General features: G+C 41.6%; 1 protein-coding gene across 1 annotated transcript; it reads right to left on the bottom strand.

Moving 5' to 3' along the window:
* Positions 1-1,036: 1,036 nt before the first annotated feature.
* Positions 1,037-26,030, bottom strand: PSAT1 (phosphoserine aminotransferase 1). Its single transcript, XM_063129370.1, has 9 exons — positions 25,903-26,030; positions 22,813-22,873; positions 20,824-20,893; positions 18,741-18,946; positions 16,987-17,159; positions 14,896-15,065; positions 9,046-9,174; positions 4,092-4,229; positions 1,037-2,922 (listed from the first exon to the last, which is right to left on the bottom strand). The coding sequence occupies exons 1-9, from the start codon at positions 25,960-25,962 to the stop codon at positions 2,817-2,819; spliced, it is 1,113 nt and encodes a 370-aa protein (XP_062985440.1). The 5' UTR covers positions 25,963-26,030; the 3' UTR covers positions 1,037-2,816.
* Between the last annotated feature and the right edge of the window lie 75 nt (positions 26,031-26,105).

Raw genomic sequence — 26,105 nt, 5'->3', positions numbered from 1 at the left:
CTATGCACAATAGTTCATTTGTCTGATCATGTGGGGGATAACAGTAGCTTATTTTCAAAATAAATAACCTACTGTGAATAGCTTATTAACCCAGCATGGCTTAAAGTGATGAGTGATGTCAAAGCGTGGCCACATTGTGACAAAAGGAGCAAAACACGCTACTGCAAACCAGTAATAAAAGTACGTTTTTAAAATATGTAATCATTTCCGGAATTTCCGTATCTGTCCTGTCAGCTTTCACCACAGGAAACATCATAGTGGTGATTATCAACTGTATTTAAAAATGGTACCTGGATATTATAGAATAAACAATGTAATAGGAGAAACATCTGAGCTGGGATGAATAAAGTATAGGATTATAAGGAAAGTTGGATTTGGGACCAGATTAGATCCTGGTACTGTTGAGTTTGACTGAAGATACAATACTAAATGTTATCCAACATTATGGAAACACATGAATTTCCAGGTCCAGGGGCAATTATTTTTGCCTCCACAAAGTGCCAACAGTGAAAATACTGCAAGCAGGGGGTCTGGGGTGGGTGGGCTGCTGGACTCCTCTGTTGCAAGTAATATAAAAATAAATTCTGGGTTTTGAATTAAATTAAACCTTGTTAACATACTTTGGGGGTTATCGAAGACCAACAGACAACATTGTAATAACATATGTGTTGATTCCAGCATGAATCTTATTTGCAAAATCCTGGCAAACGATTGAATTGAAAAAGATATGGACTATTTTGCTCATTAATAAAATCACAAAATTATAAACTGTTCTGGGACAGATAAACTCAGCTCAAAACTGGATTACATTTATTAGCTACTGGAATTGATATAGTTCTGATGAATTAGTAATTTTCAAAATTGAATCTGAGATAAATGTAATTGGAACACTATGTGCTGGAGTATGGACAATGACAAAGATTAAATGTTTAAAAACTGTAGAAGAGGTAGGATTGTTTACAAAAGTCTCACAGAAGATAAATTTCCATCACATTTTCAAAATTAGAGCAAAATCAAAATCAATAGTGTTGTTTGAAAGACTTTATTACTTTTCAACTCAGTGTTAACACAAAAGAAATCATGTTTATTTTGAACTAAACAGACAAAACCATTTCCTCCATAGTGGTGCATGTATACCAACTCTGGGCATTATACCAGGAATAAAAAAGGGACATTTATTTAGGCATATATGCTATGCTTAATACTGTACATGATGAAATTCTACATTAAAATGGGAACTCTGCTTCCAGCTCAATGAGTTCCAGTTCTCAGAAACTGATTAGGAGACCACAGTGTTCTACAAATATTTACTTATTTCATATAACAAGCAGCCAGGAGAGCTTTAAAAAATGCTCAAAGTTAATAAACATAGGCTTTGAGGTGAATTGTTTTGGTTAAGTTTTATTGGTTAAGTTTTATTTTGAACACAAGACATCATCAGGCAGATTAGGGCTTAAGTTAGAAAAAGAACAGGAAAAAGGGTGAGAGGATGGGAGAGGTAGAAAGACCGTAACATGTGGTGAAGGGAAAGTTCAGTGTTAGAATGTGGGCTATTGCACACATGACAGGTTCTCTACATGGAGATAATATCATTGTAGGAGGGAAAATATATAAAAGTGAATCATGTTTGAAGGACTTAGAAGCCCCTGTTTTGCTGTGGGCACACCTTCTGAGAAGGTACAAAATGTACAATATAGCCCCTGAACAAAAAACCTTCATAAGATGCCTTTTTTAATGGTGTGCTGCTTTTAATGATGCACTGGTTTTAAACGTTTGAATTAGTTGTATGTATTTGATGGTGTTTTTATTAGTTTTGTACCCCGCCTCGATCCAGAGGGAAAGGCGGGTAACAAATACAATTATTATTATTAGTAGTAGTAGTAGTAGTAGTAGTAGTATTGAGAAATGTGGGGAGTCAAGACAGTCTTGTAAAATGAAGTTGACTTCAAAAAGAGAGACACCAGGAAAGGAAAGTTACTTTGGCTTTTGTGCTGTCGAATGCAAGACTGCCAAAAGGAAATTTTCTAAGTCAATATTTTAAGTCTAAGTTTAATAATTTAGTGAAATGTGCGCTTAACAGGTTAAATAGAAAATAATGCCAGAGCCAAATTTATAAAACTTATCAGGCTTCCCATTTCAAAATGTTTGCAAGAGTAAAGCCTGAGGTCATCAAAGCATAATTGGCAGTTGTTTGCTCCTTTAAGCACCATTATAGTGATGTGTACTTGGAATTATCGGTCATATAAAAAGGTGATGCTGCCAAATTTAGCTAAAGGTGTTAATTTAACTCAGCTTACTAGACCAAGGACATGGCACTCTTAAGTTTTATAACTTAATTTTAAAAAATCAAAAGAAAAGACAAACAGCAGGAAAACATAACAACAAAGAACTTCTAAAAGGTATTTTACAAAGAACGAGGTTGTTTACAGGATCACTTACATCAAAACCAAATGATTGCCATGTATGTAAATCAAGTCTAATACACTCTGTACCTTACAAGTGCTGTGGTCTGGTTTAAAATTAAAAGCGTAAATATTCTTTGATGGACCAATGAATATCCCTCATTCATACACTTAACAACAAAAGAAATCTCTAAGCATTGTGATAAATATTGGGACCAATTCCAAAAGTGCTAGCCCATGGCTACAGCTGAGACTGCTTTGAATATTGAAGTGACCAATGAAGAGATGCCGGAATGTTTAACTGTTGCAAAATCTTGACTGGGCTAGTTAATGTTTTATGTGAAATATTTCTACCATCTTCCAATTCTTTAGACTTTATTTCAAAGCGGTGCAGCGCAACGTGACTTCCTGAGTTCACGGCCGATACGTCTCCATGAAGGTTCTCATGAACGTTGCTAACTTCTGAACATCTTCTACAGTCACAGCATTATACAAGGAAGCACGGATGCCTCCCACAGATCTGAAATGTGAGTGGAAATATAAGAAAGATATAGTTGGAGGGTCATTCAGTTTAACAAGCACGTTGCGTCTCTTTGCACTCCAGAAGATTTTGCTTACACGAACAAGAGGCATGCACTGCTAGGATGAAAAAATACATCATTTCTAAAGATAGCAACACTTTAGTTTTCTATATGCATAAGAACTGAAAAGCAGCCTGAGGAAAGCTTCCAACAATATAAAAGGTGAGGGGACAACACTACACTGCAAGAGTGAAAGAAAGAAAGCCTGACTGCATGAGAGTCATTTATGCTGGATCAAACTTATTCTGAATCTCCACTTTACAAAGATATCACAACCCAACAGGAAAGTGGTTTTTATATCCTGAATTTTGGGCTAAACAGCAGGTCCAAGGAGCAGCAGCGCAAGATATAAAGAAAATAAAACTCCTATGCTGCACAAAAAGGTTCATACTTCCTCAGAATTGTGAAAGGAACATCTATTATAGTTGCTTATATAATAATTAGGGTTGAGCCAGAAGGGGGTGATTTGCATGAACATTTGGGTCAGCAAAACACCCATTTTGGCTGTTACAGAGAAACAAGATGAAAGCGGTGGTCTGTTCAGGAAATACTGCCCCATTTTGAAAAGGCTTCACTTGCCCTCAATGGCCCCCAAGCACTACTGAGGATAAGTGAAGACTAATCGGAATAAGGATTATTCAGAATTAGGATTAAATCACCCATACGACTAAACCCAAGGCTTCGTTTGCTTACTTTATAAGTTTATGGATATTTTTTTTAAAGGTGCACATTCATGCATTGGAAGGATTTTTCAGAAAATACTGAAACGTTTTATAAATTTTCAATATATTGAAAATATTATTATTCAGTACAGCTATATTTCCCAGAATTACCGTATTTCTTTGATTGTAAGACGCCATCGATTGTAAGACGCACACTAATTTCAGTACCACCAACAGGAAAAAAAAAAACCTAAGACACACCCCATTTTTAGAGATGTTTATATGGGGGAAAAAGTGCATCTTAGAATCGAAGAAATAGGGTAATTCTAAGAAATGAAGATTCTTTTTATCACTCTTTCTCTGTGTGTGTGTAGGACTGGCATTGCCTTTTCCAACATACGGTATAGTGATCGCAGCCAAAATGCCTTCACAGATTTCTCTCTTACCTATGCCCTTTCAAGGATATCATGTTGCTTTCTACGGCTTTATCAAGGAATTTCTTTTCCAGGGCATCATCACCCTTAATACTGCCGATCCGGAAGGGAACATTCATTCGGCTTCTGCTCTTTCTTTCCACAGGGCATCTGGAAAGGTCACAAAACTATGTTTTATTACAGCCTTATTTTTATTGACTTATTATAAATTCAGTACTTATTAATAAATTATAATGCATATCTAAGAGACATGGTTTGTTCAGTCACAAAAGTCACTTCCCTCTATTATCTCTCAAAGGCTATTTGAAAGATAATTACATGATACATGAAAAAACAATTTAAATAAGCCCCGAGGTTTAGGGGTTAATACATAAAAGCATGACCCTGCATTCCAATACAGCTACTGAAGAAAACAAAACAGTGCCCCAAATTTTGACAATTCATTTACAATGGGCTGTCTCCTATGGGACCACTCCGCCTCTGCTGGTTCCATTGCGTTAGTGGGACTGACTGCTTGCACAGCAGGGCTTCTGCACTTCTAAGAAAGATCAGGACAGGTCAGCCAAGCTCCCTTCTGCAAGCTCTGCTGACCTTTCCTGTTCCGGAAACGAGCCCTTCCACTCGTTCCGGGTTACTTTTAGAACAGCAAAAGTACCATTGCACAAGCAGTGGTGCCCATGAGCTCACAGGAACTTTAGGACACTACCCTGTGTAAATTAGTATGTTAGAGTTAACAAGAGCCTCTCAGGGCTGAACTCCACATTCAAAATATCACATGGTACATGGCACTTTGGATACCGCTTCAGACTGCAGAATACTCCCACACATATAACACCACTCACAGCACATGGATCACCCGCAAGTCAGAGAGAAGCTTAGGTTAGAACACAGTTTTTCACAGGCTGGCAGTATGGTTACCAAAAATAAGCACTTTGTACATGAATACACATGGGAATCACCATGTTGACTAACACACACTCAGAGATATAAACACAACTTTTCCTAAATGGCTAAAAAAAAGATCCCATCCATTACAAATTAAAACTCTTTTTTGAGTTGTGTTAAGACTCTTTTCTTAAAACACAACACTCATTAGTTAACCTAAGAAGAGTCCTGCTGGAACAGACCAAAGGTCTGGCTAGTTCAACATCCTGTTTCTCATAGGGGCCAACTAGATGCCTATGGGAAATGGAAAAGCAGGACCTAAATGCAATAGCATCCTCCTGCCACCCTGCTCCCTAGCAACTGGTATTCAAAGTTATGCTGCTGCTTCTGACCCTAGAGGCCCCATACACAACCATTATGACTAGCCGCCAGAGTTAACTGGAAACATGCATGTTCTTAGGCAGTAGTGACAATAGTTCCCACAAGTCCAAGCCCATATGTACCTGCCCGGACATTAAGATCATCCACAGGGGTCCTTAGGCTCTGTGAGCCCCTGGCAAAGGAAGTAATGCAGGTGACTACTAGGAGGAGGGCTTTTTCTGTTGTGGCACCCTGACTGTGGAACGAGCTCCCAGAGAGGTCCGCCTGGCGCCTACACTGTATTCTTTTTGCCAGCTGAAGACCTTTTTATTTTCTCAGTATTTTAACACCTAATTTAACTTAAATTTAAATTTTGCTGTTTTAATTCTGTATTTAATCCTATATCAATTTCTGCTGTGTGGTTTTATCCTGGTTGTGCTTTTTATATTGTATTTTGTATTTGGGTTTTTAGATTGTTGGTTGTTTTATTATGTTCCTCATGGTTTTAATTTTTATTATTATTAATAATAATAATAATTTTGTACCCTAGTTTCATTATAAAATAATCCCAAAGCATGTTACAATTAATAAAATGTACAAGACACTGTCAGGCCCATTGAGCTTTCCCAATGGGGACCGGAGCTTTCCCCAAACGGAGGAAGAGGAGGGAGTACTGGCACCAAATGACAGAGCAAGTGGGAAGAGTCAAGACTGAAGGGCAGTTATGCTTGTCTGACAGTTCCAGCTGAAGGCAGCTCAGTGCACAGTTGAAGAACATGAAACTTGTATTATATTTTTTATGTTATATATTGCAGCACCCACCATCTGGAATGCATAAGGATGTCGCGAGCACCCAACTGGGTCCAGGAGTCTGGAGGATCCCCTCCACCCCCGGTATCTGCTTTCTAGACCCAGTCAGGCCCTCTTGCTGTGATGCAGACCCCCCTCTCAAGCACCCATGAAGCCGCAAGAGCTCTGAGCAGCCACACAACCTCATGCCGAAATTGCCTTCTTCTCCCATCCCTATGTCAATGGCGGATGCCACTGATGCCGGGGGAGGGGCGAAGAGAGGCTGCCAAGTGCTCAACAGGCCAAGGTAGGCCTCAGAAGAAGCTCATGCAACCCAACGAGCATGGGCAACAGAGCGAGCATCTGCCAAGGTGGGTGAGTTTGCCCACTCCTAGGAATACATTATCAACTGTCATTAGACAGGTCCCCAGTTTAGCCTGGAGAAGAGATTGAGGGGAGACATGATAGCACTCTTCAAATACTTAAAAGGTTGTCACACAGAGGAGGGCCAGGATCTCTTCTCGATCCTCCCAGAGTGCAGGACACGGAATAATGGGCTCAAGTTAAAGGAAGCCAGATTCCAGCTGGACATCAGGAAAAACTTCCTGACTGTTAGAGCAGTACAACAATGGAACCAGTTACCAAGGGAGGTTGTGGGCTCTCCCACACTAGAGGCCTTCAAGAGGCAACTGGACAACCATCTGTCAGATATGCTTTAGGGTGGATTCCTGCATTGAGCAGGGGGTTGGACTCGATGGCCTTGTAGGCCCCTTCCAACTCTGCTATTCTATGATTCTAATGGTGGATGGTTATACAGTCCACCTCTGGTCCTGGTTGAAATGGATCAAAGGAAGTGCGTTGCACATCACAAATGCTCAAGATTTAAAAGTGCGATCACAATTTGACTGGCTTGGAATTTCCTACTGAACGGGGGAGCTGACTGCAGCTGGACTTCAACTACTACGCACAAGTCACTTCTGAAGTTGCCATTTAACTGTTTTGCACTGCCCTATATTATTAGATCCAGCAAATGGAAGCACAGGGTAAAATGCAGACAGACTGCAGCCATATGCGAGATGGTATACGATTACCAGTGCATTCAAAGGCTGGTCACACTTTGGTCTGTCCAGTGAAGCGTTTCGTTACCTAGGTGGCATTTCTCAGGAAAACAGCCCTGCTTCAGATAAGGCTTTGCCTCCAGTCAAAACGCATGGCACAGACATTGCCACCTAAGCTGCAAAATACAGCAGTACATACTGATAAGATGCACACCGCTCAGCAGTGCTGTAATTCCATCACAGTTATGGCCACCACCTCCGTTTTGAATTCCTAAACAGAGTCTATCTGCTAGAGGCAAAAACTGAATTAGTTGTCTGGAAGAAAAAGTTTCTCCAGGCTTTAAAAACTCACTTAAATCCCCAATCGCTTTAGAACCAACAGCTAGAATTTAGGAAATGGTTAGGATGAAGGTAAAAATATTACAGATTGCTTTTAGCTTACTGGTCAAAGTGTAATGTTTCCTGCATGGCACTGTCCTCACAGCACCACCCATCCAGCAAAAGCTGGTTCATCATGGAGAAAGCTAGGTTACAAGCTTTTTCACTGATGTGCGAGTTTTCCACATACAGGGTGATTTTCTTTGAAAGCACCACTTGGTCTCTGTAGGACAGGACCGCTGGCACATCTGATCTGAGGGAAGGCTGCTAGTCAGTTGTCAACAGCAAAGATGAAGGTAAGGATGGAGACTAAAGTGTGGAAATACAGCAGAGGTGTGCTCTGGCTGGAGTTATAGAAGAATGGGGTCATACAAAAAACACAGACAAGTTCCCATGTTCAAAAGGAAAATTCCTCATATACTGGTGAACTGAGCCAGTGATGGGTTAATAAAACCTAATAAAATCCTCATTCATTTTAAATTAAATTCATGGAATTAAAAAAAATTAAAGCAAAGCTCAGTATAACTCATGATTTTGGCATGGAATAGTTCTACATTTTCTCCCATTACTTTCTATGAGTTTCTCGCAACAGAATTAATTTGAATGATTTCCTCATAGGTGCAGACTGCTTTCAATACCTCAAAAAGATAATCTCATAAGAACAGAGGAAGCTGCTTTACACTGAACCTGGCTGGCTGGTCCACTTAGCTCGATACTGAAGGCCTACAATGACGGGCACCGACTCTCCAGGGTTTCAGGCAGGATTCTTCTCCCAGCCCTACCTGGAGAGGCCAGGGATTAGAGTTGGGACCGTCTGCATACAAAGCAGATGCTCCAATACTGAGGCATGGCCCTTCCCCACTTATGTTGAGGATTAATGGGGAAAAGGCAAAAAGGCAATTCTATGGTGAGGTGTTGTTAATGCCAATTTGAAACTTTGCAAACCTAGTTGCCAAGTTGGCTCGGTTTTTACTCTCCATCACCACAAACCCAGACAAATTTCATGTGTTGGGTAAAAATCTGGTAAAATTTGAAGAGCTGTTAGCTCACATTTAATTAACATTTTAATGTCTTTAATCTCGCCACAGGCAACAGACTTCTGCACTGTACTACAACATATAAAATTAAATAAGATATCCAAAGTATTTCTACAAGCCCATACAAGTAAAGCTTCAAATGAGCTTGCCATATTGTTGCTACAGAGTCACATTCTTCCTTGCATGTTTATTCAAAAGAAAAAGAAAAAAAGAGCCATCCAAGATCATCCTAGTGATCATTAACTTCTTTCCCTGCCTCCCATGGCTCTAATACCTGGAAAAATTTCAGCAGCAATTCATAGGATTTCATTCAGCCTTCCCCAGCTTAGTGCCCTCCATATGTAGGGAAGGCTGGTTTATTCCCCTCTTTTCGAAGTGACAGATGTGTAGGCTGGGATTCATGCCTTATTATCTGCCAGTTACATTACAATAATGATAATAAAAGGTAGAGTAACTTACACATAGAATCCATCGGATCCGTCGATAATGTCATAAATCATCTGCGATTTAATTTGGCTATGTTTATCCATAGCCACAGCTCCGCCATTGTTTTTTATCCACTCTAGAACCAACCCTGTGATGTAGATACTGGAATCAAAAGAGGAGGCACCAATTACTTGCAGTAAACTACATCCATTAATTCTGAATATGTCTCAACAACGAGACAGCAAGTTTTGCTTACAATATATAGAATGTTAGTTTAGCTAATATTGCAAAGAACTGACATAGAACCAGGACTGGAGGGAAGGGGGGCAGAGGAACAGAAGAGAAAGCCAGCCATATCTGAGGCAAAACTTTAACATTTCACTTATTCTCCCAAACACACCCAGAATCTAGATCAGCATGCACCATGCAGAGTTGAAGTATGTCAACAGCAAGGCGTCAGCAGAGCCGCCAATTTTAAATGGTTCAAGCAAGTGAGCTAAGCCACATGCTAGAAGGCAACACCGATTTTTTAAAATGGCAAGTGAATCTCCCCAACTCATACAGGATAGCTTCCTATACAACTTAACGTTTTCTGATAACAACTTATCTTCCAGTGAACATTGCTCTAGGATTCCTAACATCCCAGAGACAACGGGAGGCTCTAGATTTAAACTGGGGGGAAATTCCCATTATAAATTTCTTCTGTATAGGTCCTGTCACAAGTACAAACATTTGGGGCTCATGGTCACATCTGACAATTTGAGGAATTGTTCTAGGTGCCACCACAAAATGAAAGCATTGGCCTGAAGCCGCTTCATTTCCTAAGAATGTCTCTGAGCCCTATGTGATGCTCAGAGGTAAGAAATACCATGATGGATCAGACCAAGGTTCCATCTAGTCCAGCATTCTGTTCACACAGTGGCCAACCAGCCATCGGCCAGAGATGAACAAGCAGTTATTGAATGAAAACAAGAATGTAGTAGTAATATTACATACTTAGCACTTTTATAGTTCCTTGGACAGTTCAAAGCACTTGCAATAGAAAATCTCTCAGTAATCCTTATAACAACCCTGTATGGTAGGTCAGTATTATCTCCAAATCACAGATGGGATAATGGTGCCTCAAGGCCACTAAGGCAAGATTTGAACCAGAGAATCTCAGCATTCCAAGGTAACAAGGAAGTTGCTCTCACTGAACTCCATGGGATTATGTTCAAAGAAACACACTTCAGATCCAGGCTGTTACCTTACAATTAACTATAACTTGCATCTCCAGTCCTACAATGACAAGTATGCTTATCCAAATCTTTACAGTCCATGTGCACAGAGGGACTGCTACATCCCACATCATTGACCATGTAGCTGGTATGCGGGGGGAGGCTGCAAAGGTGCCCCACCTTTTCCAGGAACATTCTAGTTGGTCACTACTTTGAAATAAAGGTCATGGACATTTGCCATGCACACGTGCCTGCATTCATAGCGCTGCCCTTGTGTCAAGGTTTGGATCTGGTCCCAGCCTTATCATTGGCGTTGCATGGATCTGCAAGGCCATGTAGGTACTCGCCCCATTTTCAACACAGCTCATTAAACAAAAGGCACTGGCACCAGTAAGGCAAACAATGTCCATCATTCAGTGTTCTATGGGCTCCAGGTGCTTTTTCGATAACACAAATTCAAGCCAGGGAGCTGTTTTCAATTGTAAGGAATGCATCGTGGCAATTGTGCTGAAGCTGGTGCAGGACAGATTGAGGGAGGGTGGGGATCCATATTCCATGCAAAGGACAGAATTTGATATGCCGTAAGACAAACACTTGTTTGGCTTGCAGCAACTGAAACAGATGCAGCGCTATCACAGCGGCATGCTGATAGCTTGCTACACATACAGCACATAAGCCGCTTACTTCATGTCCACCTTGTGCTACATGAACCTGCCTGCTCATTGAAGTCATCAGTGCTGTGCCCTGCCATTGTCAGAGGTGTGTTTGTCAGTGACATGAGACAGAGTCTTTTCAGTAGCAGCACCCAGGCTTTGCCCTCCTCCAGGATGCTCAGATGGATCATCACCTTACAGGAATTTCAATGTCCATAAAACCCATTCCAATAACCATTCTGTTTTGCTGGACCTTGAATCAGAGTATTTCCCAGCTGCGTTTGCTGTATTTGATATTTTGCTGCTGTCGTTTTGGGGGTTTGCTGTTCCACTGGTGTTTATTTGAAATTAGTATATTGAGTTGACTTATATTTTTTAGGGTTTTTTTAATGGATTCTTTTATTTCAATGCTTTTATTTTATGTTGTACAGTGTTTTGCCTTTGGCAGACAAACAGCCTAAAATATTACAAGAATTCTGTTCATCAGCTGTTTGGTTATGTTTCTCTCCCCACAACTCTGCATCTGCAGACCTGTTGCAAATGTGGGACCCCCAGAAGAATGTCTACATCTCCCAGCCAGCTAATATAGATTGCTCTATATTCTACACAGGACTGGATTTCACCTAAGCCTTTACTACCCAAAGTACATCCTCTAAATGGGTAGGTGGGTGGGTAATTGAATGACCCACTTTAAAGTCACATAGCAAGCTTCAGTGCCATCCCCAAAGCAGGTTTAGTCACAGATTTAAATATCAGGCAAATCCTTGTAGCAAGGAAATGAGATTTCTTCTGGGAGGAAAATGCTATTAATCTCCACCCAGGAGATTAATGTCAGGAAGCCAAGGCTCCTTTTGGAAAGAGGTTAAAATGATCCACATTGCACTAATTTAATTCAGTGCTTGTCTACGCCAGCTCATGGACATTCAGTTCAGGTTCCCAACCAGCGAATGCCAGCGCAGAGAAGAAAGAGAAGCAGAGGGGGACAAAAATTGAAAAAGGAAAAGAAGCCTGGCCAATTTCTTGCAACATACATGTCACATTTTAAAATCAAACCCAAGGTAGACTCATCCTGCCAATTTGCAGGTTAATATTTACAACACTGGAACGAGTATGTTCTGCAATATGCGTTACAAGCACACACACCAAAATCCTTTCCCCCACCACCACCAAAAAAATGAGCTTAGAAGCTTGCAGTTGTCGGCGTGGGGGGCACTTGTCCCTATTACAGTAGACAATTATTATACAAGCTACTGATAAGTACATTATCGCTTTAAGCAACACTGAGAGTTTTCTCTAAAATCTAATTCTCTTACAGAGGCTTAAGAATTTCCTTCCAGAGTAAGTTTATCACAGCCTTCCCCACTGGTGCCCTCCAGGTGTTTTGGACTACAACTCCCAACCAAGCTGGCTGTGGCTGATGGGGATTGAAGTCCAAAACACATATTGGACAAGGTTGGGGAAAGTGGGGTGATCCTAAGAAGTTTCATGAACTAAAAAAAAAAGCAACCACTGCCTGCTATCATCCCCACTGGACAAAAACTAAGGGCCAAGCCAGGCACCGCCTTAAATGCATGGCTACCACTGCTCCACATCTCAGTGTTGCATCCCTTGGTAAGGACTAGCTAGGGAGGGGAGGGAAGAACCTCTTTCTGCCCAAGGGCTCAATTCAGTTTTGGGAGAAGCTCTCTGGAGCCCCATTCCAGTGGTGGGAGTGGCCAAAGGCAAAGGGGGCAGAGCCTAAGATACAAAAAAAAATCAGCATATTGTAGCTGAAATCTCTTATTCTCAGTAAGTAAGCCTCAGGGGATGCATTTCAACCTTTTAGAATGGAGAAAAAACTACACAAAAGCCAGGAAACCACCACATGATTGGTGTTCGGGGTGAAGCCAGAGGAAGGGGACATGGCCATCTGGGGCACCCAAGAGGACTAGACTGGAACCCCAGGAGGGAGGGAGTAGGACCCAGGCTCTGGCATCCCTGAAGCAGATGAGTAATAGGATGAACATCCAGGGTTTGCCTACTCCACCTTGCAGGTGGAAATTAATGAAGGAAGACCGAGGTGGGGAATTGCTGGGCGTGATAACACCATATCAGGTATCTGTTTCAACCAGATGTTACTAGGAGGTACAGCAACAGCATGTTATTTTGAAATGTGTGGCCACTTCTAATCCACGCCTAGTTTGGTTTCAGTCACATCTACTGACCATTTTGGCAGAAGTGCCTTTCGATTTGAAAGTGGGCAATACAGAAGCACAAGACAAAAGGAAGCACAACGTGTTGCGATGACAAAGAAGCCTTCACTTGGAATCCAAAATGGAGTCACTGCAGCCCTATTCAGATAGTAACTTCCCTTGCATGATCAGAACTGGGGGAGGGGGGAAGAGACTGTTCACAGCCAGTTCACAGCCAGTTCCCCTCAGGATTTAGAACCCTTGGAAATTGGGTTTTTAAACTGCATGGGGAGCAACTTAAGAGTAGAAAAGGCTCCCCACTGCAGAAAGTCACCCTCCAACTCCTGAAGAGTGATGGAAGATTGAGCAAGCACTCTTGTCCCCACTTTACCTCAGTGATTGGAGGGTTTAAAACACCCAAACAGGGTTAATATGGACATAGGAATCTTTATTCCATGTTGTGTGAGGGCAGTGTTCTTTTATCCAAAGGTGATTGATTTCAAAAGTTCTAATACTGTCCTTCAATTAACACATGTTCAGAGTAGTTTATAACACTATCAAATAAATAAATAAATACAGTATTCCCCTCCTCCGAAGGTAATATAAGCATCTGCAAGGCTTTTTAAGTCCTGTCAAATGTGATAGGTTATTTTTTGTTGACTAAAAGTAAAACCAAGAAACACTTCTGGACAAAGACAGAAGCTGGGGGGGGGGGGGGACACACAATGATATTAACTTAGCATAAAAGTATCTTTATGCCTTTGGGCATGTGTGGAAAAAAATGGGAATGAAATAAAAGACATATCAGCTATACATGCCAGGCACAAGTTATAAAATTAAATACAGGAAGTTGTTTTTCCAAGCCTGGGATTTGATAAGCCTACTCCACCTGCCCACTCTAGGCAATGTAACAGGACATAAGCTGAAGAAGACTTTAGAAAGTCTGCAGATTCACAACACTAAGCCTAAATTGAAAACAAAATGCCTATTCTATATATTCCTTGCCCATGTTAGAAAAAGTTGTAAGAATAGCTGGCGTAACTTCAATTTACTGTTCTTGTAATTCAAACGCTCACACTGTAGAAGTGAGACTTGTTGGTCTGGTATTCAGAGGTTCAGATCCACACACTGCCAGCTACACACTCACCTCGAGCACGACAACTAGCTCTAATTACCCTAGTAACAAAACACCATTTCCCTGCTGTCAGCAATTCAGAGGCAAGGAGAGCAACCGTGCAATTCAGTTTCGCCACGTTTGCAACCAGAACTGCTAACTGACTTGCTCTTTTGCAATCTCAATATCTAGGCGACAATTAAGTGGAAAGGACGCCGTGCTCTTTTCATATTTATTTTTTCCTGGACTTTGGTCTAGGGAAACAGTAGTATGAACAGATTCGCCTTGAAACAGGTAAGTCAAGGAGGGCACCTAGACAGCAGAAGGGACTGTGAAATCACAATGAATTTAGACCATTGTCAGAGGCCACCCAGCATCATTGGAGGCAGCGCTGCTACGACTACAACGCCTCCTTGCGGGGAGGAGGGCACTGCTGGAGGAGCAAGTTGAAGGAAGGAATCATGCCAAGGGTACCCTCCAGCCTGAAGCCAGGCCAGCTAAGTGGACCAATCCAGAAAAAGCAGGATCTCCACTAAAATTTCCACTATGCTAATACCTAGGAGAATTTGACTGGGCAAGTGAGTTGGCATGCCAAGGGCCCTAACACAGCTTTCTCCAATACAAGCAATCTTGTCTTTGTCCTCCTTCCCATCACTGATCAAAACACAAATGCTCTACATAGCAAATGACATGTGAGCAATTACCAGGATGAACAACATTGTACTTACCTGAAGCATGGAGGGGTGTTGTATAATGAGGTGTTCTCTACTTGCACTTTGTAGTCCAACACTATAGGGCACTCTTTGAGTGCAAAGCCAATTAAGTCCTCACGCACTATTACCACCGTGACTCCAGCAGCGCCAATATTCTTCTGGGCACCAGCAAAAATTACACCAAACTTAACATTGGGGAAGGGTGGGGAGGGGAAAACAGGTATTAAATTCATGGACTTGTTTGTACATTTTAAGCAGAATTTACAACAATGCTTCAGTACATCCATAAAGAAAGGATCTTAGATAATGGGTACCCCCTTACCATTGCCACATTTCCATGTAGCAAGCATGGAAAGTGATAACAATGACCAAAGAAGCCCAGAGGCTATTAGTAGTTTTAGATTTTTCACCTCTCTGTCCTCCCTGTTTTGCTTCTTTCTCTAGATGGCCTCTGAGCCCATCTAGAGAGGTTGCATTGGCTGGGCTGGAGAGGCCATAGGATTCTTTGTATCCCGGCCTCTCCCGTCCCCTCCCCGCCTACCAGCATGCTCTCTTTCTAACCTCTCCAAGGCTGCTTTTGTAACCCCAGAAAGCAGCCAGGTAGTTCTTTCCACAGCAGCTATAAGGCGACAGAGGGAGGAATTGGATCCTGAAGTCCCCTTCCAAGGTCGTAACAGTGTTGATGGCCTCGGAGGGGCAATTCCAAAGAACCCTATGGTCCCAGGGATGTCCCCAGTCTCTAAACTGGAGAAGTAGTTTTTATTCCATCTCCTCAGAGAATCCTTGAAATTATAGCTCTGAGAGGAGAGCTAGGCATGGCAAGGAGTTGTAGATGGCTTAAAAACTACTAAGCACTTTTTAAACTTGTTCATAAGCAATCTGAAGTTAGGAGTGTGCAGCGAGGTGACTAGATTTGCTGATGACACCAAATTACTTAGGGTGGTTAAAACAAAAAAGGACTGCATAGAGCTCCAAAACATCTCCAGACTTCGACAATGAATATTAAAATGGCAAATGCAGTTCAATGAACACAACTGTAAAGTGATGCACAGCAGAAAAAAACTCCAAACTTCACATACACACTGAGGAATGGGATCTTGAGGTTGTTGTTTCAATGAAAATATCGCCCCAGTGTGCAATTGCTGTGAAAAGAGCATATTACTCATTGGGGATCATTAGAAACGTTGAACTAATCTGTGGTGCGACTGCACTTGGAATACCACATAGTTTTTGTCACTGCACCTCAAAAAGAATATTACAGAGCTGGGAAAGGTGAAGAAAAGGGCAACCAAAATTTATCAAGGGGCTGGAGTAAGTCCCTTATAAGGAACGGTTACAATGCTCAGGCTCTTTAGCTTAGAAAAATGTTGTGTAAGGGCACAATCCTATGGCCACGAGACACTGGCCATAGGGTTTTTCAGTTTCTGGGAACATTGCTCCTCAGAGCCAGCATGGTTTCTCCACCCCCATCTGCATGCTCAGAAACAGAGCATGGAGAGGGAAGAAAGGGGGGGGGGTGATCTCTGTGCTCAGGCCACCCTGCATTGGATAATCGTCAGCCTCTGAGTTTGGGGGCTGACAACTATCTCCATAGGACTATGCCCTAAAAGAGTAATCCTATGGCCCATGGAGAGCATTTGGGGGGGGGGGGGGTGCGCGCAAAGGATAGTTTGGACTCCTGGACCAGATGTAGGGAAAAGCAAAAACTTAAACTAGTATGATATAAGTTCGTAAAATAAAAGCAAATAATATTAACAAGGAAAGTTAGAAAAAGTGAGAGAAGAGAATAAGGAAGAATGAAGAAAAAAACGCCACTAGATGATATGTTCGTTATAATTCACGGAGAATTTCCCAGACGAGGTCACCACAATGGCGGTTGAAAGAGAACGGAGGAGACTGAGGCGGGAACCCCCTTCAGGCATGCACAGTACGGAGGGGGGGGAGCGGTTCCCGCCTAAACCACCTCAGCTATAGAAGTTTCCCCCCCACCCGCAGAGCCCATATTTGTGTGATGCACAGAGACCACAACGAAGAATTGGCCTTATTGACTCCAAAGTTTGAGATATTAGGTCGCGCATTGCAAAAACTGTCCTTTGGAAACTTTACCTTAGAAACATCCACTGGCCTGGAGAGGAAGTTTGACGACATATCACAAACTAAGAGTGCCTTTCCAACATCAGGTACAAAGTCAAACTCGACACCATGCACAGTCTCATTTGCACAATAATAGACATAAGAGGCATCAGGGTTAAGGTTCCAAGTGCCTGGGTCAGGGATTTCTAAAACAGATAAGGAGAGAGAGAGAGAGAGAGAGAGAGAGAGAGAGAGAGAGAGAGAGAGAGAGAATGAATGGTTATATTTCCAAATTGGTAGATTCAGCAGTCTGGTTGTAATAACATGCAGCTATCCTTAAACAACAAACTTTGACAACAAGTCTGGTTCAACACATTCCGATTGCTTTGCCAGCAAAGTACATTAATTCTTGGACTTGTTATGGAAAGTAAAACACTGCTATTCAAAAAATTAAGTAGAAAAAACATAACCCATTGTGCAACCTACTGGAAGAAGCAGCATCTGTTAAATCAGTAAGATGATACTGGCTCATTTCAATATGCCAAAACCAATATCCAAAAGAAGCCATACAAAACAAAACAAAAATCTTCTGCAACTGAAGAGGCATTTAGCCCACTTAAAGGAACGTTTCTCTCTCTTCTATAAAAAAAAATAAACCTTGCATCTACTCAATATCACACTAACGCTCACTAATGTAACACTTTTGCAACTAAAGATTGGCTTCTTGCACACCTAAGCACCAACAGAGCATTGCAGTTTATTTATTTGACTTGTACTCCACCTTTCTACCAAAAGAGGCACTGAAGGTAGCACTACAATGACTGGGCCACAATGTGGGAGTTGGTGCCATTGAATTCCTATTGCATCTAGACTGAGATGCACACAATCCAGATGCACCCAGGAACACACACACATCTCACCCTCAGGGAGATGCATTGGTTACTGTTTCCCAGTGGCCCTTCTAAGGGCTGTATCTAGCTGTATCCTCCACTAGAAGAACGGACACCACTGGCGGAATAAATCCTCCTCCATGTGCAGCCACCCAAAAACTACTGGAAGCCCTGCCAAGTCTAGCTTTGGCTTCCAACCATTGTTTGCACTGTCTCATACCCTCTTCTGCAGCTTTGAAGCCCACATTTATTTATACTTAGTGGGAGGCTAGAAAAACTAGACTTAACTGTCATTGCATTGCATACAATACAGTAAATTCATAAAGTCATGTTTGTTAAAAATTGACAAATCAAGATGCTTTTATACACAGAGAAAATTGTCATACTCTTGCATACTCTGGATATTTCCAGATCAGCACTCTTGTCAAATTGCATTTCAATCTCCCTAGACTAATTTATCCCATGGGCTTGGGTAATTCTAGTTGGTTTTCCCCAGGCACAATTTCAGCCCAATACTTTTGATGTAACGTGCCCCCACTCCCTAAAGGGAAGAGGGCTGAGATGGGTTGAAATAGCCAGATTTAGCTTCTCCTAAAAGTACTCCAGAAGAAATCGGCAAACCAACGATAGTGAATGCACCCACAGGTACAACAGTGCCAATTCAGTGCAAACTTTCCACCCATCAATTATCACAATGTTTATATTTCTGTAATGAACAGAAATGAACACAAAAACATCTAAAGTTGTGTTTCCTCAACTTTAAGTCCTCATACACATAGACTCTTTTGTTTTGTTTACAAGCTCATAGTTTTCAACAAATTATAGGAACTGGAGAGACAATAATTCTGGCACATGTGACTATAGTTTCCACTAATTCTAAGCTGAAATTTAACTTACTTGTGTAACTAGAGAGTTTAGGGTGAACAAGGTTCACTTTGCAGTATTTCTCCGCTTCCTTGGCTGCCTTTGCTGACCAAGCACCTGTAACCACATAATCAGCACACCTTGCTTCTTTTAGCCCGATAAGATTAAGTGGGATACCACTGAATTGTCCAGATCCACCTCCTTGGAGAAAAATCACTTTGTAATTGTCTGGTATATTACTATGCAAAAGAGAAGAAAAGAATATTATCAGTTCAAGATTTACAATATTCGTTGGTTACATTACTTTTATTCACATCAGATGCCTGGTGAATATACCAACTTTAAAAGACAACATACAAGCAGATGGAACTCTTTTTTTAACTCAAAGTTAAAGTATTATTTTATTGTAGCTTCTCCCCCCCCCCGCCCGCATCACATTGCCATCCAGTTAATGTATCAATATAGCAATAAGAATTAGTTCTATAGCCATGCACATACATTTGCTTATCTATTTTACCTGCTGACCATGGTTAATGTTATAACCAAGCAAGAACTAGCCTTGGGCTGCTCTGCAAAGTTTTAGCAGAACACAGAATGTAACAGAAACTCCAGACGACAGTTAACCCTGCTGGTTAAGGGCTTTTGGTTAAGCAGCAGGGTTTAAGGTGTCGTGTGCAATGTGTTTTCCTTAATGAGGTGCACCTGCTAACCACATTGTGGCCAGCTTCACTAACCCTGTTATGCAGCAGGATTAGCAGCACTAACTTTGGCATAAGGTGTCTTATGAGATGCAGCTCTGGCTAAGGGGGCGAAATCATAGAGCTAGCAGTACAGAGCGGCCTAAATAGCCTAGGCTGCTCTAGCTTGCAGGCTCACCCACTGCCCCTCATAGTTCCAGTTCTAATTCAGCCACGGCAGCCACCATTTCGCATAATCAGCCCCGTTTTTCGAGTGATACATGCAATTTAAAGAGCCATGTACTGAATCCAGCCCCCCTTTTTTTACTACCCAAAGACACATCTCCAATACAACCCTGTCCAGAATCCAGCCCCAGTGATCCACAATTACCTCCACAGACCAGGTAGACACTCCCAAAATGGCAGCGAGTTCAGGATAGCGCTGTGGAACCTTCCATGTAAACAAATCTGCTGGCATAACTCCTGACCAGTGAGAGGGTAGGGATCAATATTCCTGAATGGCGACCACCGTTACAGCCACAGGACACAGTGATCGCAAGCATAAAGGGCCACATTACAGCAGTAACGGCTGCTGACTCCAGAAACTAAACTAAAATGGCGGGCGCAAGTGCCGGCTCCTGTAGCACAAAAGCTGATGGGATATGGGGCGGAGCATTCAGAGGACTCAGGCACTCGTCTAACAAGTTTGTGGTTAGCGTGTGGTTACAGAAATCAATTTGCAAATACACCACTTGCTGGAGGCAAGGATGTAATTTGGGCATGCTCAGCAGCCTCCTAAAACATCATGAGAATTTTTGTGCCACTCTAGGAAACCAACTTGCAGGCTCCGAGTCTCTGGTGCAGCTGGTGGGTGGTATTTTCACAAGCCCACTGCCTGCACCACAGATGATAAGATTTTCAGGATTTTCAGAACCCTCTACAGTGAAGCAGATTGTGGTCCCACTCCAAAAAAGGTTCTAACTCAGCCAGCACCCAGGGTTCCTTGACAGATCCTGGAAAGGGACACATTTGTCCTCCTTGCACAGTTGCTTTGCTCTTTAAAAAATATTGTTGGATCCAGTTTGCTACATGTAGCACCCCTTCAATCAATCTGAAAAGTTAGTCATGACTAATTAAGTCTCATGAATTATAATGGGAACCATGTACAAATAATGTAGTCTGGATCAAATCCATGGTGTTGGGGCATGATTACAGGTGTTAGTGTGTAACACTAGCACCTGCAACCATAGACCTTAATAGCAGAATCCATAACTGTATCAATTTGTCAAGTTTTAAAAACAAACCATGCTGAAAAGAGCAGCAAAATGTGTTTATTTCCGTATCAATAAAGAAGACACCTTGAACTTAAAGAATCTCACACATTACTACAGCTATAAGGTCTTCAAAGAAGAAATATATTGTGTAAATAAATGACTCACAGGAGTTCACGCAAGCAATTTTCAGCCGTTTTGATGATTTTTGAAAAATCAGACGTCCTGTGGCTCATTTCTACAACAAAAGAAATAAATCAAAAACACCATGATACAAGCCAAACCACATGTAAGCAGAATTAATTAATCTGCTAAAGTCAGCAGGGATGCCATGGGCAACATGGAGCTTTTTCTTTTAAATAGGGGAATGCTTGAACCAACCCTCGCTTTCTCAGTCTTTATACTTCAGGCCTGCTCCATATGCCATCCCGTGCACTAGTGAATATGTTAAATCCAAACACATACTGCCCCATACATCTCAATGGCGTCATCATATCTATGGGTACAAGATGTGTGTTTGTATTCCTCCACTGAAATGAATGGAGCGGCCTTTCCTGGTCCCAGGGTTTCTTAAGTACAACAAAGCTCCAACATCCATTAAGACACTTCTGGAACAAGGTGATATGTTTCAATCTATTATATCCTTTACAGCAGGGGCAGTCAACTTGTGGCCCTCCAGATGTTTTAGCCTTCAACTATCATAAGCCCTAACAAAGACAGCCAAGAGTGAGGGTTGATGGGAGTTGTGGTCTCTAGAAGTTTTGGCCTACAAGTTGCCCACCCAGCTTTAACAGCATTGATGTAGAGGAAACAGCACAAGTAGCTAGAAACTCAATTCATTTTATTTAGAAGTGAAAGGGGAATAGGAAGCACAGATGTACAGATTGGAATGCTGTAGTTAGACCACGAAAACCTAGGTTTAAAGCCCTCTTAAGCTATGAAGCTCATTGAGTAATCTTGGACCAATCAGTCTCCCACTCCAACCTTCTTCATATGGTAGTTGTGAGGAAAAATAAGGCAACACCTCTCCACACATTATGTATGTTCTCTTCAACATCTTGCAAAATGGGTGGAATAAAAATATGATAGAGAACTTTCTGTTTGTTATTGATCTTAATTTGAGGGAGGGTGTCTTAATTTTACTGTTGGGTTTTATTAGCTGTTAATTCTGATTTTAGTTTGTTTTATTAGTTGTTAATACAGTTTTTAGTTTGTTTTATTAGAATTATAAGCTGCCTTGAGAGGGATTTATAGTTAAAGCTGGCCTAGAAGTACTTTAAATAAGTAGATATTTCCAAAAGGACAATTCTGAAATAGAGAACATCTAGACTGAAATATGTTACTCTTCTTTGTTGCATTCGTTTTATACAATTAAAAAGATGAAAAGCTTAAAACGACATTGTGATGTTTCACTGTTTTATGCTATTTATCTGTAATGTAAATGCTGTTTGGACTTCATATGGTAAGGTTGGTAAGTAGTTAATTCTGTTGGGAGGGGGAGTGACTGAATGGAATATTGGAGTGAATGCTGATTGGCTGTTGGATTCAAGTGTGTGAAGGGGAATGACAGTTTAGAAATCAATTAGTAGTTTGAAGTTGGGAGTGAGAGAGAGTCATGGTTAGTCTGCTGAAGAGGTTAGATCAGTGTAGGGTCTGCATGTTATTGTTTTGGGAATAACAGAGAGAAGGAGGAGTTAGATTTGATTTTAGAGGGTAGAGCAGGCAAAGATACATGACAACTGTATTGTAACAACCAAGTACTGAATCAAATGAAACCACAAGCTTAATAACATGTGTGAACTTGCTTCTTGTTAAATAAGTTATTTTTGTTTTCACACTGGATTAGATTCTTTAAGTACCTGAGGTAAGGTACAGAGTTATATGGTGGCAGCGGTAAGGAAAAAGGGTGAATAAAAAGGAGCACAGAGTGCCAAGCTGGTAGCTGTGGGACCATGAAGGGTCAGAGAAATCACAGAACCAGTGGGAGAGTAAAAGGGGTGATGCCCAGAGGTGGGAACTGAAAGGAAAATCATCCACAGATTGGGCAGCCATATACTGATTGCATTCATGGCTGGGATCCTTTAAAGAGAAAGGTAAAAAAGTGTTCCATGGGAGTGAGTCATGACAAGACAACCAGAATAAATAAGAGAAGCTTACCAAGAACACTAATGCCAAGGCCTTTATAATCCACCAATTCTTTCTGGGCTTCTAACAATACCTACAAAAGAAATTAATTAAACAGAATTGAGGACATGTCAATGGCTAAACACACACAGTTCAGATAGTATATATTACACACATGCACACAGTTATGACTGTATTAGAACATTCATCCAAGTGTAGGAAAGCATAATTAGACAAGGTCAAACTATCTGTCCACCTACCCAAGTGCTGTCTAATTGGACAGGCGGCTGCTCTCCAGGGATTCAGGTACAGGTCTTTTCTGTCACCTAACCCTTTTGGAGTTTGTTTTTAAACTGGAGATACCAAAGGCTGAATCGAAGACCTTCTACATGCAAAACACATGCCCTACTACTGCACTATTGTCCATTCCTATAATTTTATGATTTTAATGATGTATGTGAGCCATTTAGGAGGTCTTTGCCTTGAAAGGTGGCAATGTAAGTATCAGAAATAAATAAATGCCATTTAGACTTTTGAAGTACCCCCAGGGATTCATCACAGGATCAAATTATGTGTTGCCAATGGTTATTTCACTATGGAGCCTTATTTCTAGAGTTTAGCAGCCAGGCAGTAAGGTAATTCCTATTGTTTCAGTTACACCATCCCAGACTAGAAATGGTTTATTAACACATTATTACATTGTGTTCAAATTAGTTCCTTCCTTGTGGTGATGTTCATTGTTCCAGAAAACTTGCACAAGTCTTAACATCACACAAGGCGTTTTAGATAATATTTTCGTTAGGGAGCAATCCTATGCATGTTTAGACAGGAAAAAAAAGTCCTTCAACTCCCAGCATCCCAGGTTTACATCCCAGCATGGCTGGCGGGGGAATGCTCTGAGTTGTAAGGCTTCTTTTCTGCCTGAGCATGCATAGAATTGCACCCTTAATTGCTTCAGCAATTTGAAAATGACAACTATTTAAGTCCGATTTGTAGGGACTACTTCTGATCTTTCCCCCAACCCCACCCCAGTAAAAGACATTTTTACACGGCCACTGACACACACATCTATTTAGGAGCAACATGAAATTAAACATTAATGTTCCTTTCTTGATAAAAGCACACACTGAACAGTTGATTGAGTGCCACAAATAAGACTCTGGCATAAAAACCTTTACAATAGCTATCTATGTTTATATATAAAATGCTCATATATAAAATTAATTTAAAAGGGCGTTCCCCTCCCCCAGAAGTTGATTTGATGAGTAACTGACATTCTAATTCAAACAGACTTCAGAAATTAACAGCAATTTCACAGCTTTCCAGATCTAAACAAGAACAATGCTCAACAATACTTAAAATGAAAAAGTGCTTAACCCTGCCATTCTTGTGGAAAGTTGGAAAAGTTGATATATCTTGCAGGAGCCACGCCTCTCCCAGATGTGAATGGATCAAGAGAGCTGCTGATGCAACTTTCTGAACAGATGAGTCCATACCCTACACATTAACAGTTTATGTTCCTTAACATCCATTCCTCCAGTTAGCATGAAGCTGTTTGAAGTTAAACTAGCATATCTGCCAACACTTATCTTCTGCCCTACTTGTTCACAAAGGATTAATTTAGTAATGGAAGACAACGGGCTCTTTAAATAGAAGCCCTGTGAATGCACAAACCAAAGGGATAAGAATTACACAAAAAACAAAAAACCCAAGTACTCAGCTACTCTGGCTTTCTCAACGGGAAAAACAAGAAACCATTTCTTTTTGTTTTCACAGCTGTTGGAGCAATGAGAGGAGGGTAGACTTCTCTCAGATTTTTCAAAGCTGCAGGGACACAAGAAAGTGAACATGCACTTTTCATAAAACCTTTAAGTAGCCCCATCTAAAACTAGCCCTGTTCTATCAAGCTCAAAGCACACTTTTACCTGAAATTAACAGCAACAACATAAAAACCATTGATCTCAAGAGTGACATGAAACAAACATGTCTAACTAGTTGGGGATTTGGCAGCCTAGATGAGAGAATAAACATTTTAAAGGAATGACATGTATTAAATGTTCTTTAAACAGCAGCAACAACAAATGACAAAACGTGTTTTGAGTTCCTCAGAGACTAGACATAAGGTTTGACAGGTAAACAGGGAGGGGGCGCAGGGAAGAGAAAATAGCCTTCAATGCAAGTATTCACATGGACAGATGTTCCGGAACGTCCTTGAAAGAGGCATTCCCCCGACTTTAGCATCCTCTCCCAAGTGCAAACGCCTCTTCTTCACAGGATGTGCTCTCTTCTAGATTTCGCTGCATTTCCGCAGCTTTAATGAAGGAAGAGAATATCCGAGCATACCAAGCAGAGAATGGCTTTAAGCCAGGACTTAAAACAAAATGCGGGGGGGGGGAGGCAAGCTAGTGCTAACACGCCAACAAATTTAGTTTACCCGGCAATGCAACACCATCACAGTGCTAAAGGGCGCTCTATAAAGTAGAACACATTTCAAAGGCTCCATTCTTAACCATGACCACAAACATTCCTCAACTTGCAGCGTCCCTTCCTTAGAGGGTCCCTCCATCCGCAGCTCCCCTCTGTTCTTAAAAACAACAGGTTTGCAATCGGGTCTTTTAAGAGGTGTTTCTTCCACAATTCTATCTATTGCCTTTCGTCCGTGACAGCATCGACGAAGTGCAATAAATCCTTTCATCACGATTTGTTGATCTAGGAAGTCTTTTCCCGATCTACAACTCTGAAGGCTGTGATTACCACCGTGCGGAGGGCACCGAGAAGCAACCTCGCCCTACGCAATCACAGCTGTAATCTGAAGGCCAGCCCAAAGGAGCAATGTTCGTACTCACACTTACTTAGTAGTAAGCCCCACTTCAACCAATTCCCCGTGCAATACTGCACTTGTTTACTCGGAAGCAAGTCTCACTGAGTTCCATGGAGCTTACTCCTAGGTAAGTGTGTACGGCCACCATAGTACGCTTTATTTCTGAATAATAATGCATGGTTAAAGGCATCGCAAACACACTCCATTTTTTAAAAAAGAAAATCCTACAGCGTTTACACAAGGCGCCGTCGGGGGCTCAGAAGAAACCATCCCATGCAAAAATCAACCTACGCAGCTCTTACCGATCGCGGCAGTTTCGCAGGTCCTGCGCCGAAGTTAGCCACGTGCTTCTCGGCGTTCATGGTTCCGAGTGATTGCGCCTCTTGCTGCTCTCTGGTTCTGGGCACAACGCTGCCTCTCCAGATATTCCGAACGCGGCGGCCCACTCAGCCATAGCAAAGCTCAGAGGTGCCGCTTTCCTATTGGCTACTTGTGCGTGGGTATG

The sequence above is a fragment of the Elgaria multicarinata genome, chromosome 6 (genome assembly GCF_023053635.1).
Source record: "Elgaria multicarinata webbii isolate HBS135686 ecotype San Diego chromosome 6, rElgMul1.1.pri, whole genome shotgun sequence".
In the NCBI taxonomy this organism is placed as follows: domain Eukaryota; kingdom Metazoa; phylum Chordata; class Lepidosauria; order Squamata; family Anguidae; genus Elgaria; species Elgaria multicarinata.
This window is presented reverse-complemented; position numbering and strand designations above follow the sequence as displayed.